The 19,539-nt window shown below is 46.2% G+C and overlaps 1 protein-coding gene across 3 annotated transcripts in view; it reads right to left on the reverse strand.

Annotated features, from left to right (window-relative positions):
* The window catches only part of FLNB (filamin B), a 163,376-nt gene that overhangs the window by 26,081 nt on the left and 117,756 nt on the right, over nucleotides 1-19,539 (reverse strand). The window contains exons 23-32 of one of the 3 annotated variants that reach the window (XM_007984766.3): nucleotides 19,164-19,326; nucleotides 18,193-18,353; nucleotides 14,436-14,603; nucleotides 12,407-12,530; nucleotides 10,396-10,552; nucleotides 9,007-9,196; nucleotides 6,646-6,893; nucleotides 3,889-3,927; nucleotides 3,026-3,128; nucleotides 2,168-2,308 (exon numbers count right to left, since the gene is read on the reverse strand). In XM_007984766.3, the coding sequence (XP_007982957.3) occupies nucleotides 2,168-2,308; nucleotides 3,026-3,128; nucleotides 3,889-3,927; nucleotides 6,646-6,893; nucleotides 9,007-9,196; nucleotides 10,396-10,552; nucleotides 12,407-12,530; nucleotides 14,436-14,603; nucleotides 18,193-18,353; nucleotides 19,164-19,326 (1,494 nt within the window). Of the gene's footprint in view, nucleotides 1-2,167; nucleotides 2,309-3,025; nucleotides 3,129-3,855; nucleotides 3,928-6,645; nucleotides 6,894-9,006; nucleotides 9,197-10,395; nucleotides 10,553-12,406; nucleotides 12,531-14,435; nucleotides 14,604-18,192; nucleotides 18,354-19,163; nucleotides 19,327-19,539 lie in introns of all 3 variants that reach the window. The other 2 variants (XM_007984765.3, XM_007984767.3) reach the window with 2 other exon arrangements.

Here is a 19,539-nt window from a genome sequence, read left to right on the forward strand (position 1 = left end):
GACATCAGAGAGGGTCTACACAGTATTATTCCTTCAATCACAACGTAAGAAAAACAATCCTGGAGGCTGCCCCAGATGAGGAAGGGGGCTAAGGTAAGGCAATCCAGCCCAACTGATAAATAAGGAAGAAACTCTTGCACTGGGTGGTGAAAGGACCCATGGCTAGAGGGAAGGTGAGTGGAAAGGGCTTTTGGAAGGCCATGTGGTAGGTCATTGCCATTCAAACTGTAAGGAATCAACCCCACAGGGGTCCTTCCCACCCACCCCGACTGCTAGCCCTATGTAAGCACTTTCATTTCTGCAGTGTTCAGGTGCACATCAGGAAAAGACCTACGTGTTCACAACAGGGGACTGGTTAAATAAATGCTGATCTACTCATGGGCCATTAAAAAGAGTGAGGAAGACCCATGTTTACTAACTTGAGAAATTATCCAAAATATGATGCATTAAAAAGAAAAAAAGCAAGTTGCTGTAAACTATGAATACCATTACGCTATTCCTTTAAAAACAAAGTAGAACAAAATTATATGTACGTTTGTAGATACAGAGAGAAACATCTAAAAAGATACACAACTTGCACCAGCAGTGGAAGTGGATGGCAGATGTGAGAAACATTTTTTCCTCTCTCTCCATCTGCCGCTTTAGAATATTTAAATAGAAGTAGATAATACATTTTTGCTTTAAGCCAATATTACATACAGGCAACTAAAGCAAATGCCAATCTCAGAGAAATATTTGCAACTCCTACCACAAAGGGCTAATCTCTCCAATGTTTAAATTGCTCTTAGAAACTATATGACAAAGGCCAATAACCAAATAGAAAAACAGGCCGTGGATCCAAACGTTCAGTTCACAGAAAAAGAAATACAAATAGACATATGGAAAGCTGTGTGGTCTCATTCACAAGAGAAATACAAATAAAGTGACACTGAGATTCTGTTTCTTTCCAACCATCAGGCTGGCAAAGATCCAAAAATGTGATAGCATATTCTACTGGCAAATTTTGTGGAAAAGAAGGTGCTCTCCTCCATGGCTGGAGGGTGTGTGAACTGCAACAGCCCCTCTGAAGGGCGATTTGGCAAGATCTGTCAAAATCGTAGATGCCTGCACTGGGGCCCCAGCAATGCCCCTCTGATAACTAAATCTCACAGATACATCTTCATGAGTGTGAAGTGACTAGGGGAAAAGTCGATTTGCTGCAGCAAGACTGGGGACAGCAAGGGCAGGAAGAACCAAAATGCCCTCCAACAGGGAAATGATCAAATATGTAATGGTTCGTCCACATGAGGGAAGGCTGGAAAGGCACTCTCTTATATATCTGTATTTCTATTTGCATGGAGAGTCTTAAAAATACTCTGAAAATGGCCAGGCGTGGCGGCTCATGCCTGTTATCCCAATGCTTTAGGAGACCAAGGCGGGAGGAATGCTTGAGGACAGGAGTTCGAGGCCAACCTGGACAACATAGTGAGATCCTATCTCCACACACACACACACACACACACACACACACACACACACAAACCCTAAAACTCTGAAGTCGAACATAAAAAAAATTATGATAGTTTGGTTCAAGGAGAGGGCAGACGGAGGATATGGGTGGGAAGGAAACCTTTCTCCATATCATTTTTATTTTTGAACCATGAGAATGTGTTACCTATTCAAAATACTAAATTAAAAAACAAATATTTAAACAACTACAAAAAGAAAGAAAGAGTGAACCAGTGACACTGTGCTGATTGGTGGCCCATGGAACTTGGGCCGGATTCCCTTGGAACTTGGGCTGCTAGTCCTCTTCTTCCGCCTCTGACTCCGCCCCAAGTCCCCAGGCCACACAGGGCTCTGCAGGCCAGGCTGGAAAGTCCCTCACTGTGCCTCACATTTTTCTCCCAGCTCGCCCTCTGGCCACACTCGGCGTAGTGACAAAGATAAACAACCACAGACCCAAAGGCCTGCACGGTAACCCAAGACACTGAGCTACATCATCCCTTCTAGAAATCAGCTGGACCTGCTAGGGTCCCAGGCTGTTTGGTTTTGCAGGGTTGCCAATGCTGCATTCCCCAGCCTGCTGCCAAAAGCCACTCCCTACACAGCAGCTGAGGAGCGTCCGTACGCTGCCCAGATGCCCCTGAACAGTGGAGCCCTGCTGGGCCTGCTCAGCTCAACTTACCAGGGATGTGGCTGCCCATGTATTTGATGTGCATCTCGTGGAGCCCAACTTCAGTGGGGGCGTATCTAACAGTCACCGTGCCGTCCTTGTTGTCCACAATCTCAGGTGTGGCCGTCTTCCCAGAAGGCATGTGTACCTCCCCTATGGAGCACAGGGAGACGGTGCAATGAGCCCACCAGCAACCTTCCCCAGAGAAGCAGAGCCCAAGGCACAGATGTATTCAAAATAAAGGTTTCCAGACCCAAGGACATTCATTGCTGCCTAAAACACTCAAGTCCCACAATGGGAAAGACCATTTGCTCTTTTCTTCTTTTTTTTCCAGTTCCATTTGACTTCCACAAAATACAGCAGATAACTCTTAAAGAGTTTTTTACAACTGGCAAAATCAAGCTCAGAAAGGACTTGAGAAGACCGTGAAACCAGCTGGATAGGTAGAGCATCAAACCAAAGAGAAGCAGGCATTGAAAAGAGGCTGAGGGGAGAAAGGAACTCCTGTATGACAGACTCAGTATCAAAGTCGCATCTGGAAAAGTCAAACAAGAGGAGGCAGGGAAAAGGGGCAAACAGGAACCCGAGAGTCATAAGGCATCTAAACACAGCAGTTCTTAACCTAGAGAGAATCATGGGCCCCCTCAAGAAAGTAATGCAAGTTGTCAGTGAGTCACTTCTTCAGAGAAACACACACGTGGCACATTCTGTAGTTTCAGGAGCCCATGGCCCAACACCCGAGACCAAGAACTCATGACCTGGGGTTAAGGAGCCCAGTTCTGGGAGACAGTGGACACACCTCCCCGGCACCATTCTGGGAAGCTCATGAGAGCAAGTGAGAATGAGACAGCCTTCATGGCAAGTGCTTACCAGTGATTTCTCCTTTCCTGACAGCAAACGGAATGACCAGGTCAAAAGGCTTAAATCCCAGGCCATTCATGTCACTCACTGGGACATAGGCCTCTTCGGTCACCTAAAAACAGAAGGCAGTGGTCACTGGGTAAAGCGGACAACAGTGGGAGCTGGTGAAGCTACAGGGGGTAGAGCTGCTGGGAATTCTGCAAGCCAGTGAGGCCGGGATTTGGGAATGTGGCTGTCCATTGTGGTATGGGCTTTGTCTAAGTGGCTCCAGACCCAGGGTAGAACCTGAGGGACTGGAGAAGTCACGCTGACCAACTGTTAGCAATCACTCGGGAGTCTGTTTGTAAAATTCCCAGCAGCGCCCACGGGAAAGTGGAAAAGTGAGAGACAGCAATGTCTATGAGTCCCAAGAGGCTCCATCTGGAAAGGTTTAGTTGCTTGTGGCCTGGAAAAGAAGGTGCATTTTAAGTGGCAGAGAGTAGCAGTGGGTGGCTTTCCCCCTGAACAGAAACTGAATGTGCAAGTGGCGGCTTTGAGAGGCAGCAGCAGGGCTGCAGACAGCTGTCTGTCTTTCTCTTTAAACACGGAGACAAACTGCACTGAGCGTGATCACAGACACGACGGCTGGCGATTTGTGGAGCACGGATGGTGACACGAAGGTGATCTTATTACAGAAAAAGCAGGGATCATCGTGATGGGCTGATCAGTGAGGGGCACACCAATGACCAATGACCAGGACACCCACAGGGCTTAAGCAATCCCAGAAGCAGATGGCAGATTTTCTGAAATGAAGGCTGAGTAAACACAGAAACACAAAAAGGAAAAAACCAAAATTGTACCCAGGGCCTGAATCCAGGGGGACATGCATTTACCGGTGCCTCCTCCACGGCTGTGACTTCCCCATCTGTGGCCTGGTCAGTGGCAAATGGAGATTAGTTGGGAACCATACTGGAAGGATACACTCAGTAGACTCTACCACCACAGAGCTGCTTCCCCCACTGCTCTATCTTGAACCGCAGTGAGCTGCTCGCTCTAGCAAAGGACACTTTCTTACTGCCCTTTTGGAAGGCAAGTTGGTGACCTCTCTTTGACTGTTAGATGTGCATGCCCTGTGAGCCCACAACCCCACTTCTGGCAAGCAGACCTACGCTGGCAAGAGGCTCCATAGGTAACTGATGTGTGTAAGGACCTTGATTGGCGCCGTCTGTGGTCGTGCAAAACTAAAGCAACCTAATGTCCATCTGGAAGGGGTTGGGTCAAATAAATTCTGGTGAGTCTGTCCAGTGGAACACAGCAGTCAGGTCCAACGAATCAATATGTAAGGGTACCTATGGCACACTGAAGGAAGGAAGCAAGGTGCGAAAGCAATACGTACAGTGTGACCCCAGGCATGAAACTGAGGTGTGTGAAGTGTAAGCAGGTAAAAACTAACACGAGGCATCTCTGCAGCACAGAATTAGGAAAAAGGTCTTTTTTCACTTGATAAATGTCTACTGTGGTTAATTATTTAATTTTTTTTGAGGCAGAGTTTTGCTCTGTCATCCAAGCTGGAGTGCAGTGGTGCAGTCTTAGCTTACTACAGCCTCAACCTTCTGGGATCAGGCGATCCTCCCACCTCAGCCTCCTGAGTAGCTGGGACTAGAGGTGTGCGACACACCAGGCTAATTTTTTTTTTTTTGGTAGAGATGGGGGTCTCACTGTGTTGCCCAGACTGGTCTTAAACTCCTGGGCTCCAGCAATCCTCTCACCTTGGCCTCCCAAAGTGCTGAGATTTCAGACGTGAGCCACCATGCTCAGCAGTTAATGTTTTTAAAGTTTTTTATAAATTCATTTTCGACAAATCTTAGATTTAATGCCCCTGGCTGGGCGCGATGGCTCACACCAGTGTGGGTCTCCCTGAGACATTTGCTATGGCTGAAGTGTGGGTCAGTGTCCTTTCTGGCCTCAAACTTATAGTGAGACACAGGGAATCTACCCAACCAAAGCCAATGAACAGTCAGTCAGTCCATCCAGTTAAGGTTCTCTCCCTGGAATGAGAGAATAAAGACCCAAACCAGGTACTGTAGGTACTGTGGGTGATCGTCCCTTTCTGCCTTCAGCAGTGGTCAGGGGGCAGTGGGTAAACACAAAATATTCTTGCTTTGTGTGTATTCAGGGGCTAGGAGACACTTATTCTTACTGAATTTGGAAGCCTCCACTTCTGTAACAAGGGTCCTCAATTTTTTTCCTCTGACTTTCTCACTTAGACCTTCCCAATACGGTCTTCTCTTACCCCTAACTCAATCGCACCAGCAGGCCCATGACCACTGCTCGGTGGTTGGCTGCTTTTCCCTCCTACCTAATTCTAACCAACCAGATAAAACCCAGTATGGGCTAAAAACAGATTCTGAAGACTACAACTGGTACCCTTCTCTGTGAATAACGACATCAACTTCCCAGCTGTATTTCCTTTTTCCTACAGAAGAAAAACACTCTTAAATGAACAATGTCAAAAGTTGACAAGTGTTTACATACTTGAGATATAAAAGAGCCTCCAGATCTCTGGCACACTGTTTACGGATAAACAAACATCGATGGAAGGGAACAAAGCTATGACACAGTATAGACTGTTTGGAAGAAAGTCCCTGAGCTTCTGTTTAGAAAGGAGTCATCATGCACCTCTCCATTACTGCACAAAATGAAATAATTAGAAGGTGCTTTGTAGGCTGTGAAGAAGGCCAGGTCATTAAAAACATGAAGGGCCTATGAACCTTGTGGTCAAGTGCGGCTGCTGGTGGCAGTATCAAAGGACACCAGTGAGGATGACAGCATGGTACTTGGTGTCTGTCTAGACCAAGCACGCTTCATTTGTAAAAAAAAAAAAAAAAAAAAAAAAAAAAAAAGCCCAACGATGCTTGGTTTTGAGGGTTCAGTGAGGTAATGCCCCTGAGGTTTCTAATCCCTTTCCTGGTTGAAGAATATTCACAGGAAGATCTATCATGCAATAACAAAAATAAATAATCAGAGGAAGATCTATAAGTCACTCGGAATTGAAAATGAAAGACCTTGGTCATTCACTAACCCAGATGTTTGCATAATGGTTTCCTCCTTCTATTCCAGATGTTCCTAGCTGCAAAAGACAAGGTATTTCCCCCTCATACATAAACTGTGAATCTTTCCAAAACACAAGTGGAGGTACTTTGAGTCCTGGGTTATCAGAGTCAAGTCTCCAAACAAAACAGCATCAGGAAGCTCTCTCCTCCAGCCATGGAGAATGGCCATGAAGATGGAAGAAGGAAGAGCTGGCAGGTTAAAAACCTGTCATGTTTTATGTAGAAACATTTTCGTAAAGGTGTGTTTTTCTGAGGAGTTATCTTTCAAAACGCCTCAGCTTAGGCCAGGATACTGCCCAAGTCCTTTATTATGATAGACACCTTGGTGGTCTGTAAGATTCCCTAAAAACCCTTAGAGCCAAAGGGTTTCTGAGTTTCTAGAGATTACTCTGGGACTCTACAAGGTCACAACTGCTTAATGAAATTTCCAAAGGGGAAAAAAATGTGGAAGAGGATATCCTGGTCAAGGTTCAACAAATGGCAGCTGTTACAGTTTCCACCAATAACAGCATGCTCTGGAGAAGGAATTTCCCTTACCATGACAGTGAAGGGGCTGTTAGGAATATCAACACCACCGAAGCGCACATAGATTACATATGTGCCTGGCTTGGCAGCTGTGTAGAAGATGTCATAGGTTCCATCTTCATTCTCGATGACATCGGCCTCGGCCTCAGTGCCATCTGGGGTCAGAACTGTGCAGGTCACTTTCCCCTTCCCGGCAGTCTTGGCATCAACCACAAAGCCTACTTCTTCGCCAGTTTTCACAGTGGAGGCGATTCCAGGACCTGGAGAAGAGTTCAGGGGAAGAGAATGGAAGTATGGACACACGTCCTGGAGACCCAAGAACAAATCACACCCATCCATGCTGTCTGTGCCTGTAAATGTTAGGCCTTCAACTGCTGCCATTCAGAGGGTTATCCCAAAGATCCCCTTATCAGGTGTTGCTCAAAGGGTTACTTCATCAATTACTTACTAAATAAGGAGCATCTATAAGCTCTGAGTGTTGACTAAAGGTTAGCCTGGGTTTGCCAGCATTTAAAGGTATGGCAATGGAAGGTCACCTTTCAACAAACATATTGGGCATTTTCTTAAGTGCCAGGTACACATAAAGGTGGGTAAGACGCAGTCCCTGCTCTCAAGATGCTAACAGGGCCAGGCACCAAGAATGACAGCTCCAACTGCAGTGGAAATGCTGAAGAGGAACTAAGTTACAGAAAAAATAACACACTGTTCCTCGGGGAAGTGTCTGGCAGCATATCTAGGCAAAGGTCCTAAGAATTTATATACCAGGGTTGCCACACTGACAAAGGGCTTCCTAAAGAAAGGAAACATGGCTGAACCCGGAAGGATGGGTTCTGTTAGCTAAGGGATACTTGCAACCTCTCCCCAGTGACCAGTCTCTCTCTGATTTCTGGCGCCCCTTTACACAGGATCCATACATCAGGAAATGCAGAACAGCATGAACTAAAACATTGGCAAATATGAGCCAAGTGCGTAGGAGTAACAGGGAGGGTGGCCAGAACAGTTTGTTCAGGGAGTAGTGGAAGAGAAGACTGGAGTCAATCTGTGGAAGGCACTGACAGACCCTTGGTTTAGCCAAAGGCAAAGGTGTAGCCAAAAGGCAAGTATTCAGCTCAGGATTCTGCCCAAGCTGGGGGAGGAAATAGGGCCTGGAAGGCAATGGGGAAGTCCCCATCCAACGTTAACATGCCATCAATTAGTAAAGATGATCTGGTTGTTGCTGGCAGCTGCATAGACCTAGGAGGTGGTGGACTGGCCAGCATTCCAAAATTTCTCCATTTTTTGCCATGGGTGAGCCAAAAAGGGCCACACTGAACAACTCACAACCTTGCTGTGAAAGCCCAGATTTTCTCCATTCAAAAAAAGATGGGCTATGAGAGAAACAAAACACATGAAGGGTGGTCCTGTGTTTAGTCTACTTATTTAAAAAGAAGTAAATCTGTCTCATTTTAGAGATGGGGATTCATGTTTTGAAATCTGCTTGAGCAGCAGCACTGAGCTGCCCAAGGGCTGTTCTTAAAAACTGAAAGGCCGTTCAGGCACGGTGGCTCACACCTGTAATCCCAGTACTTTGGGAGGCCGAGGAGGGTGGATCACTTGAGGCTAGGAGTTCGAGACCAGCCTGGCCAATGATGGTGAAACCCTGTCTCCACTAAAAATACAAACCTTAGCCGGGCATGGTGGTGGGCACCTGTGGTCCCAGCTACTCAGGAGGCTGAGGCTGCAGTGAGCTGAGATTGCGTCACTGCACTCCAGCCTGGGCAACAGAGCAAGACTTCATCTCAAAAAAAAAGAAAAGAAAGGCCTGTGACAGTCAATAGTTGTGTCTTAGAAACTGAAGGAAGAAGGAGAGAAAAAAAAAAAGAAAGAAACCAAAGAAACTGTGATGCTCAAATATTCATGGAGAATTCCTGAGAGGTTTGCACATGCATGACGAAAAAAACCTAGATCCTTAAATGTGTTTCTCTAATGCTGACCTGAAATGCTCTTGAATGAATGCTGAGTAACTATCTATTTATAAAAGGCAGAAATTTGCTGCTTTTCATGGGAGCCGCCATCAGAGTTGGGTTCTCAACACTTCAAAAGCATATAATAATAGTTATCATGTATCTGGCACCGTGCTAAGCATTTTTCATGCCTGACCTCATCTAATCTTTGCAATAACCCTGTACAACAGTCTCTGTTCCTTAGAAGAGCTTCTTAGATCTAAATGTTCTCCAAATAAAAATGAAGAGCTTCAATCTATGTCAAACTGAAGTTCAGTGAGGTCGAGCAACGTGCCCAGATCATGTAGCTTGTAAATCACAGAGAAGGGCTACAGCCTGGCTTTCTGATTGCAAAGCCCGTGCTCCTGACCTTGAGATGCTCTGTACTCACCTGTGGCCAGGCACTTGCTGGCATCACCCGTCTGTGTGGCTCGGATGCGATAAGGAGAAAGTGGGATGTCGTCACCCCCGTAGGTGACCCCAATCATATAGCGCCCAGTCTTGTCGGGGATGTAGGTGACAGCATATGTGCCATCTTTATTGTCATGGACAATGGCTCTTTTGGGTTTTCCTTCTTGGTCCTGTGGATCATAGAGAAACGCTCTTTAGGATGTTGTCAAGATGTAGAAAACATTCACGGAAAACCTTGACATATTTTCCTATTAGTGCCTCTAGTGGAGAGACAGAATGGATGGCTTAATACAATCTAGTTTTGTTTTGGTTTTTTTGTAGGGAGAGTAGAGGGTCACAGATCCCTTTAACACCATGACAGACACGGCCAATTTTTAGTAACTTTGTTGTCAGGTGAACCAAGAGCGTTTTAGCTCGAAATCCTCTGAAATGCAGGGAGGGGAGGAGGCAGAGGCTTCTGCTCACACACCACCGCATCCAGTCTCCCTTTTCTCTTTATTAATAGGACTGTAACTCTTAGTTAGGTGCACTGCTCCCAGAAGATGGGACTCCACTTCCTAGCATCCTTGCCACTAGGTAATGTGACTTGTGGCCAACCCCCGACAAATCAGAAGGGAATGGAAGTCTAAGATAGATTTTTGGCAGGGCTGCTTAAGAGAGCCAACTGAGCTGGGAGGACCCCTTTTTCCCTTCTTTCTTCCTCCTTCTGGCCTGCTATGTGGATGTGATGGCCAGAGCACTGGCAGCCTTGTGGTCCAGGAGAAGACCTTAAGGATAGAAGTCACATGCTAGGTAGAGGAGCAGAGAGACGGAGCCGACCTCCTTGGTGAGGTACAGGGTACCCAGGTGGCTTAACCTGGGCTTCCTTAACAAGAGAGAATAATCTCATTTATTTCAGTCACTCTTATTTTAAGGTTTACTGCAGTATGCAGCATAACTTAGTCTTAACTGATCCAGAGAGTAATTTAAAACATTTAAAAATAAAAACATAGGGGACGGGCACAGTGTCTCATGCCTGTAATCCCAGCACTTTGGGAGGCTGAGGCAGGCTGATTGCTTGAGCCCAGGAGAGTTCAAGACCAGACAAGGCAAGATGGTGAAACCCCATCTTTAAAAAAACAAAAATAAAAACATAGGAATAGATGTAGTAAAAAAAACATGAAAATTCACCAAAAAGTGGTTCTTGGAGCTACACCCTCAAATCTCTCAGGCGAGCTGCTTATGCTTCTGCACATTTACTGACTCTTTGGTGCGAAAATCTAACAAACAGCTTGCACAGAAATCGGTTATTGAAACCCTTGTTCTTAAATCTGGCCTGGAAATGAAGTCTTAGGATTAAGGTTTGGCTCAAAAAATAACTCCAAGTTACCGTTATCTGAACAGCAAGCAGGCCTTCCCCGGCATCTCGGGCATCGATTGCAAAGTCCACAGGTAGACTGGCAGGCACACCATAGGAACTAAGGCCGGGGCCACTGGCGGTCACTTTGCTGGCATCATATGTGGGAAGGACCTTGACCTTGAAGGGACTTGATAGACACACACACACACCCTAGTCAGTAAAGAAACGTGTCAACCCAGCTGCATCTGACTTTTCTTACACATGAGTGGGATGGAAAAGGGGGTTTCTACAGTAGATAAGATAGCGAGTTAGTCAAGGTGCCTAAGTCCAGCAGAAATTTACAACTATGAGGTAGTAACCATTACATGACAGACTGGTTTTGCCCTGAGTGTGTTCCAAGGCAGCGGTCCCTAACCTTTTTGGCACTAGGGACTGGTTTCGTGGAAGACCAGGGGGCGTGGTGGGGGAATGCTTTTGGGATAAAACTGTCACACCTCAGATCATCAGCCATTAGTTAGATTCTGATAAGAAGCGCACAATCTAGATCCCTCTCATGTGCAGTTCACAATAGGGTTCACACTCCTACGAGAATCTAATGCAGCCGCTGATCTGACAGGAGATGGAGCTCAGGCGGTAATGACTGCTCACCCATCACTGTGCGGCCCAATTCCTAACATGCCATGCACCCGTACCAGTTCATGCTCCAAGGGTTGGGGACCTCTGTTCCAACGGATACAAACAGTTTCGGGAGGAAGAGCTCACAAATTATTTTGGGAAATACAGCATTAAACACATTTAGCCCACTTTTGTTATGCTAAGATGATGGTCACCAAATGGAAAGAATACTGGAACTTCATTTTAATATTTATATCTCATCTTATTCTATATTCTGTATCTATAATTATTCTATATTTAGTATGCTTCATATGGTACATGGTATATTAGTAAAACAATATACAAATGTCATTTATAAATTACACATTTTGACATAGATAGAGCTAATATGCTTATCTCTATATAAAATATGTGTTAGGGGATATGGGTGAAAGTTTTTCATCTTAAGGGGCATGATTTTTTAAAAAAAGAAAAGAAAACACTTAGAGATTGTTCCAAGAGGTGAAGAACTTATGTAACATTTTTAAAAAATTAATATCAGCAAGGAAGAAGGTTTCTACATAAAACCTTCTGGAAATGCTTTTATCAAGCAAACCCTGAAGTAAAGACCTTTGTCCTGTCCCAAAACACCAAAAGGAAACCTCTAATAAACTAATAAATTCTTTATTTTTTCAATGATTCTCTACTACTACTACTACTACTACTACTACTACTACTACTACTACTAGTGCTTTTTTTTTAAAGAGATGTCAGGGGAGGGTCTATGTTGCCCAGGCTGGCCTCAAACTCTTGGGCTCAAGTGATCCTCCCAGTTCAGTCTCCCAACTAGCTGGATTACAGGCAAGTCCCACCACAACTGGTTAGAATTTCCAACTTCTTAATTTCAGCTTACCTTTAAACTAAAGATGTCTGAAAGGAATTGGGGGAGCAAGAGAGCGGGAGCCACAAATATCAAAGCTAGTGTGTGGTGACAAGTTGCAGGTTCTGTGTAACACTTGTTGCCTCGATGGATGGGTAGATGGACTGATGGAGGAATGGATGGGTGGATAGACTGGTGGAGGGATGGATGGACTGATGGAGGAATGAATGGGTGGATGAATGGACTGATGGAGGAATGGATGAGTGGATGGATGGACTGATGGAGGAATGGATGAGTGGATGGATGGACTGATGGAGGAATGGGTGGGTGGATGGACTGATGGAGGAATGGATGGGTGGATGGATGGATGGATGGACTAATGGAGGAATGGATGGGTGGATGGAGGGAATGATGGAGGAACGGATGGGTGGATGGACTGATGGGAGGAATGGATGGGTGGATGGATGGACTGATGGAGGAATAGATAGGTGTATGGAATGATGGAGGAATGCATGGGTGGACAGACAGACTGATGGAGGAATGGATGGGTGGATGGATGGAGCTTACCTGCGAGGAATTTCTTCATCAGCATATTTAACTGAGACCATATAAGGTCCCTCCTGAGATGGGGTGTAGGTTACTGTGTGTGTGCCATCCCCGTTGTCCACCACGTTCACTGGCTCCACCAGGCCTGAGGACAGAGATGAGAGGTTTAAGGAAGAGCCTGGCTTCACCTTTACTTCACCCTTGGCTAAGTTTGAAATAGGATCACGTCCATTCCCAAGAGCTACTGGTTTCCACTGATGAGTAACCTAAAGGCAAGCAACCATAATCACAGGCCTGAAAAAATCATAGGAACCCCAATTCATGGTTGCAGAAATGACCCCAAGAGACACCTTTAGCTTTCTGTTGGCTAAAATACCCTCAGTCTGCCCTAGAGTATAATTAAGGAGACTGCCTGTGCTTGCTGCTGGAGGGTGTACGTGGATGATGCATGTTGAAGACACGCTATAACCTTTCAAGCTGGTTAGGCATGCTTAGGATGTGGCAATTTTACTCTACAGCTGAGACACTGCCAAAGAGTCCAGAACTGTGAAGAGCAAAAATTAACCAATGGGCTGGCTAGTCAAGACTTGTGGCCACCTTTGAGTAAAGAACACTGTGGTACCAGCATGCTGGGGCATAGCTGCAGGGCAGGTGATGGCGCCAATCTCATGGGGCAAGGGGACCCTCAAGATGAAGCCTGTGGAGATGTTGGAGATTACGCTAAAACATCATCAAGGCATGCAATGGGTTGCAGAGTCCAGATCCCAGTTTCCGACGTGAGAGTCAAGGATGGGCCAACTCCAGGGTAGGTTAATCAAAGCATGGCATGCTCATTAAGCAAAGCAGATGAGGCAGGTGTAAGCCAATTTTAAAGTGAGGCCAGCAAGAAGCATTTGGGTTACATAATTCAGCAGCCATGGGAAAATGCAAACCTGTCTCATTAAAGTCACCCTTCGGGTCACCTTTAAAGAACTCTGAAAGGGCTTTCAAGGGGCTGCGCCATGACTGGGAATCCGTGCCATCAGCTAAAATCAAAAGGCTGTTACTTGAGAGTCCTTCATAATGGAGGCAGATATCCAAGTAAAGCTTCTCTTTCTTTCTTTTTTTCTTCCTCTTTCATTCACACATACACAGGACACATACATGCACACAAACGCATGCAGGTCCTGAAGCTCTATAACTTCACAGAATCTGATCCCAGCCCCATGACCTCATTTGCCCCAAACCACTTCTGCCCTGAGCTTCAAAGGACATAACCTCCTGCTGAACTCCATGAAGGAGAAGGTTCCTCTTCAAAGAGGGAAATCCCCATTTGCCACTTCTGTGAATCAAAGAATATATCACTGGGGAGGAAAATCCAGATTATGTAAGAAATTAGGCACACTGTCCTCTATGCGGGAGAAAGGTAATTTTAAGTGCTGAAGGAGGAAACATGGTCACTTACCAAAAAAGGCAAGTTCCAATGCCCTTCAGGGCTTTGTCCCCATATGGCCCGCTAGCCTTACCAAACCCAAGTTCCAGGCTGCCAACAGGGCAGGCCAAATTGCCAACAAAGCCCATTCCCCAAGACACCCTCTGTCTCTGGGGAATTGAGACAATGACAAAGCCACGTATCACGTGTATCATGTACCTGGCATTCCCACAGGTTCTGGTATGTACCACATGGACACCAAGGTATCTCAATGACTTATCACTTCCAAACCCCACCATCTGCCACATCCAGACCAACCTGCCCTCTCACAAATGCTGAAACAAGTAATGAAACAGTCGCCACCATATTACATATGAGAGCCCAAATACTGCTGCTTCATCTAAGAAACTGATAGCCGTATTATTAAATGGGGGGACAGATCACTGGAGAAATAATAAGCCTGCTTACTTGTAAGCAGGAATTTCTACTGTTTAAATAGAACATGAAACAATAAAGTAATTTTTTTAAAATTAATTTTAAGCTCATGAGCAAACTCAAAAGCAAAGCATCTGCTCTGGGTCACGGCTGCCCCTGCCTGGGGCAGATGAATGTCTGCAGGAAGGCAGGGTGCATACTTACCTCGTGGGCCCAGGACCCTCACTTCCAGCGGAGCCAGGCCAGCCTTGCTGCTGTCCACTGTGAAGGACTGCAGGACACGGGCTCGGACGCCTGAGCCCAGCCCAGGGCCGGCAATCTTGACCTTGCTGGGGTCCACAACATCCTTCACAGGAACCCTGAAGGGGCTGCCTGGAAGAGAGGTCATGGGATTCTGAGCACAAGCTGGGAACTGGAGACTACCTTGTGCACACCCAGAATGGTACTGCTGCTCCCCTGGGACCTCGGCCATGCAGGCCTCGGTCAGCTCCTCCTGCCTCACTGTGTGCACTGCTTATGCACCCACTCATTGTTGTCAACCATTCTCACAGAGCACCTACTATGTGCAGATGTTGTGCCAGGTGCTGGATCCTGAGTGGTTAACAACCACCCCCCGCCACCCCAGGAACGCACAATGCAGGAGAAGGATGAGGCAAGCAAGTCACTCTAACATCCTACATAATGTATTGGGGGTGTGGAAGGTGGAGCACTCAGTAGGCAATCAACCTGGTCTGCATAAGACCAGAGAAAGCTTTCCAGTAACATCTCAGGTGCAGCACAAGAGGGAGCAGATGGAGAGATGCTTCAGAGAGGCCTCAACACATGCAGGAGCCCAGAGGCGAGGGAGGAGACAGGCTGCTGGAGAAACTGAAGGAGGAAGCCGAGTGGTGGAAGAACAGAATGGAGAGAGATGGGCAGGCCCTGCAGCCCACATCCAGCCTTGTCTCCCACAAATGGCTCCCATGTGTCCCCCAGACTCCGCTCCCTCCAATGCAGCTGGTACTTTCTGACCACATTGGCCTTCTCAGTCACCCAGCCACCTGGTGAAGCCTCACTGTTTTCCTGAGTGTAAGCTGAGTTCCTGCTGCATGGCTGACTCCACGGGGGACCCTGAGGGCCTCTGACTCCTTGTGGGTGTCCGTTTTAAAGATGAAGCACAGAGGAGTCGAGGAAAGGAGATAGCGATTTGCTAGAGAAGTGCTCAACAGAGAAACAAGGGCTGGGCCATGGACACTCATGGACTTCTCTGTGGAGGGGGGACCTACCCATCTGGGGTACCTGCAGCATGCCTCAGGCTACCACGCCCATCGTCAAGGGGCCACATGCACCTCTTGCCTTGCACAGGCATCCTGGTGCTCCCCATGGTATCTGGCAAAGTTAATGACTGCTGTGAAAGCTGAGGGCTCTCTGCCTTGCATCTCAGAGAGTTTATACTTTGTAGAAGTAGAGATGGTAGATAGCCAAGACACACAAAGAACTGAGTCTCCGGCTTTCTAACAACAGATGGGTTTCAACGGCATCCAGGACTTTAGCTACATGAAATAAATGGCTGGCCCTGGCAAACAAGCACAGGCCTCCACACTGGGGTGAGAGGAACAAAAGGGGGCTTTACTTTAGAGAGTGACAGTTGAGGATTTCAACGTCAACAGCTGACGGCAAGGGACTACCTCTGAGACCAATCTTTAAGTCAGAGCCTCCACTAGAAGTTGTCTGAACTCAGCATGAGAATAGCCAAGAATCAACAAACCCGGGTAAGATAAACTGTCCAAGATGGCAGACCCCAAGCATTATCCGCCACTCCCTTATTCCATGCCCAGACACACGTCACCATTCCCTTATGCCAGCCCTTCTTCCTCATGCACTCTGAACCCCAGTCAATCCAGTGGTCTAGGCAGCCGCCACCAACCGACCACAGCTGGCCTACCACAGGAAATCAACATGCCATTATGGGTAAGACAGGACACGTTGTTAAAAATAACTCCACTCCGGGTTTTTAACCAGGCCAGGAAAAACTGGGCTAATATTTAAGCACCCAGAAATTAGAAGCTGGCAGGTCGCTGACGGTTTCACGGCAGTACCCCCATGGGTTGCCTTAGCTAAGAAGCCTGACGCTAAGAAAACCAACCAACACTTCACTAAATGTTTCCACCTGGGAAAGTTCTGGGGTTCTGGAAAAGCTGGCATTTGGCTGTCTCTGGGAGGCAACAGAGAGCCTGAAACATAAAAAGGCACCATCCACACCTGATGGGAAAACCACAAATGAATGTTTTTCTGTTGTTATGCTCAAAGATGGCCATTTGCTTTAAGCTCACAGGTGGGCCACAGGGGACAAACTCTGACCCCTTTCTGTAAGGGGGATTCGGAAGCTGGTGGCATTCACCAGCCTTTCCCCATAGTCAAAAAGTTTCGTTGCCACAAAAACCAGGAGATGTTCATCTCCACTGTTGCCTGCCAGGTCGGAGCCACCACATCACCCCTCCTGGGAGCAGCCTTCTACTCGTTCTCTGTGCCCAACTCTCTCCTAATGCAAGTGTTACAAAACTCCAAAAGGAGCCCGTAGCTCTGAATTCTGTCACCAAGCCCCATTCTCGTTCTTCATAGCAGTCATCACAAGTTTTAGTTGTATAAGCCCTAGACAGTAAGCTCCCTGAGGGCAGGAACTTTGTCTTGCCCAAAGCTGAAATCTCCTAGACTAGTGATTATAGGAATTTTTAAAATCTATATTGAATGAGCCACAAGCACAAGTTTGAGGAGAAACATGTTGTTTTAAAGGACTTGAGGCTTAAATGAGTAAGTAGAATCAATCTGAGTTGAATGTCAACATTTTCTGATCAGTGTGAGAGAAAGACAGTGAGTGTGAGTGTGTGTGCACATTTCCATGTGGTAATGGGGAAGCAGAGATGGAATCAGGAAAATGTGTGGTCAGTGGACACTCCAGCTGCCTGAGAGTCAACCCAGAACCCAGCAGTCGGCCTCTCAGCCTGCGTGACCCAGAGAGAGAAGAACAAGCCTCCGCTGAGGCTTTTCCTGCTCCTGGGGTCCTAGGGTGGGGCTCTGCCCTCTTCACACCACACCTGAGACGAGGCATAAGTGGCCCAGAACAGCCCCAGGCCTTGGTCTTGTGTCCATACCACATACTCACCTGCCCTTTTAGAAATGGGGGTGGGGGAGGTGGTCTCAGAATTCACCACTATAGAATTCATCCATGTAACCACAAACAACTTGTACCCCAAAAGTTATTGAAATAAATAAATAAAATGTGTGGGGGTGACAATCATTTGAGTAGAGAACTAGAACCTATGGAGAATCCTCTCCCCAAAACAAATGGGGGAGGGTCCTTCACTACTTAAGTCATATATTTGTTTATTGTTTGAATCTTTACAGCGGTGGTTCAGCCTGAAGTGATTTTGTCCCTTAAGACATCTGACAAGATATAGAGACATTTTTGGTTGCTACAAATAAGAATGGGGAAGGAGAAGTCTGCTATGGGCATCTAGCAGGTACAGGCCAGGGATGCTGACAAAAGTCTACATTGCACAGGACAGCCCCACACCACAAAGAATCATCTGGCCAAAAGTTGAGAAACCCTGTTTCACAGTGAGTGCCAAAGTTGAGAAACTAGTGCCAAAGTGCCAAAGTTGAGAAACATAGTGCCAAAGTTGAGAAACCCTGTTTCACAGTGAGTGGACACGACATCACTAAATACAAAAGAAATTATAAAGAAGAATTTGAATCTGCATATCTTGATCAGCTACTAGTATTGTCAGTGAAAAAAAGAAGCCAAGACACATGAATAAGGTATATAAGAGCCAAGCACAAAATAAGGTAGAGATTTTTTTTTTCCTTTTGCTGCTATTACAAATATCAGATTGTTTTCCCCACTCAGAGAGATAAGCAAAATCAAACCCATTTTCCTGCAAAATCAATTCTTCTTTGGGGTCCTCTCTGAGGAATAGCTTACCAGGGATGTGGGCTCCTCCATATGTGATATTAACATCATAATCCCCCGGAGCGAAAGGAATGTACTCAGCACTGCAGCTGCCATCCTTGTTGTCTCTGCAATTTATCTTCGACTCTGATGGTCCCTCAACAGTGATGCCAAGCCCACCAATTCCTGCCCCTCTGGAAAGGATGGAAAAGAAAGTGAAATATGCACCATTTATGCTGGTCTGCTTATTGCCAAAATTCATGCAAATTCCCTTTATAAACTATTCCATGTAGCCACCCCAATTCAATTACTACGATACACTCTCACAAAGGGAATTTCACATTAGTAAAATATAAATAAAGACACTCTGACCCCTCCTTTTCAATGCTTATGTTTCATTGATTTTCCTTTTTCTTGAGGCAGAGTCTCACTCCATTGCCCAGACCGGTGTGCAGTGGCGCGGTCTCGACTCACTGCAACCTATGTCTCTCCGGTTCAAGCAATTCGCATGCCTCAGCCTCCCAAGTAGTAGCTGGGATTACAGGCATGTACTAGCAAACACAGGCTGGTCTCAAACTCCTGGCCTCAAGCAAATGTCCCATCTGGGCCTCCTGAAGTGCTGGGATTACAGGTGTGAGCCACCATGCCCAGCCTATTTTTCTTATCTAATTGCACTGGCTAGGACTTCAAGTACAACGCAGGCATATGCCTTGCAACTAACTTTAATAAAAATACTTACAAGGTTGGCTACAAATTTTTACATTATGAAGTTACAGAGCTTGATTCAGTCCCAGTTTGCTAAATAGTTTCATGACCATTATCTAGTGCTTTGGTATGTTTTTTAGGTATGCTTGGTCTTTCTATGTAACATAAGTCTCTACAGAAGGAAATATACATTATAAAAATAAAAATGCATCTTATCAAAAGTTAGGAAGCTATGACACATATGTAGAATCTAGCCATAAAAACGAGATTCAAGACACCAAATGTAGGGCCTTGCCCACCTGGTAACCACGGTGAAGACATTGGGCTTGTTGGTAAAGGCCTCTTTCAATCCAGGTCCTTGGGCTTGCACCCTAGATGGCTGGCAGCCTTCAGTGACAGCCACCTTGAAGGGACTGTTTGGGATAGGCACATCATCATATGTCACCTCCACTACATGAAGACCTGTTCAAAACAACAAACAGAAACACATATTTGCACATAAATCCCCTATTTGTGAAAAAATGATTCTCTACTTCAGAGTTTTATCTAGCATTCAAGTCTGCATGCTATACTATGTTATTTGGAAAAGGGGATTAAAAACACAGTAATGTGGCTTGGGGCAGTGGCTCACACCTATAATCCCAGCACTTTGGGAGGCCGAAGTGGGTAGATCGC

This window comes from Chlorocebus sabaeus, chromosome 22 (genome assembly GCF_047675955.1).
Source record: "Chlorocebus sabaeus isolate Y175 chromosome 22, mChlSab1.0.hap1, whole genome shotgun sequence".
NCBI lineage: Eukaryota > Metazoa > Chordata > Mammalia > Primates > Cercopithecidae > Chlorocebus > Chlorocebus sabaeus.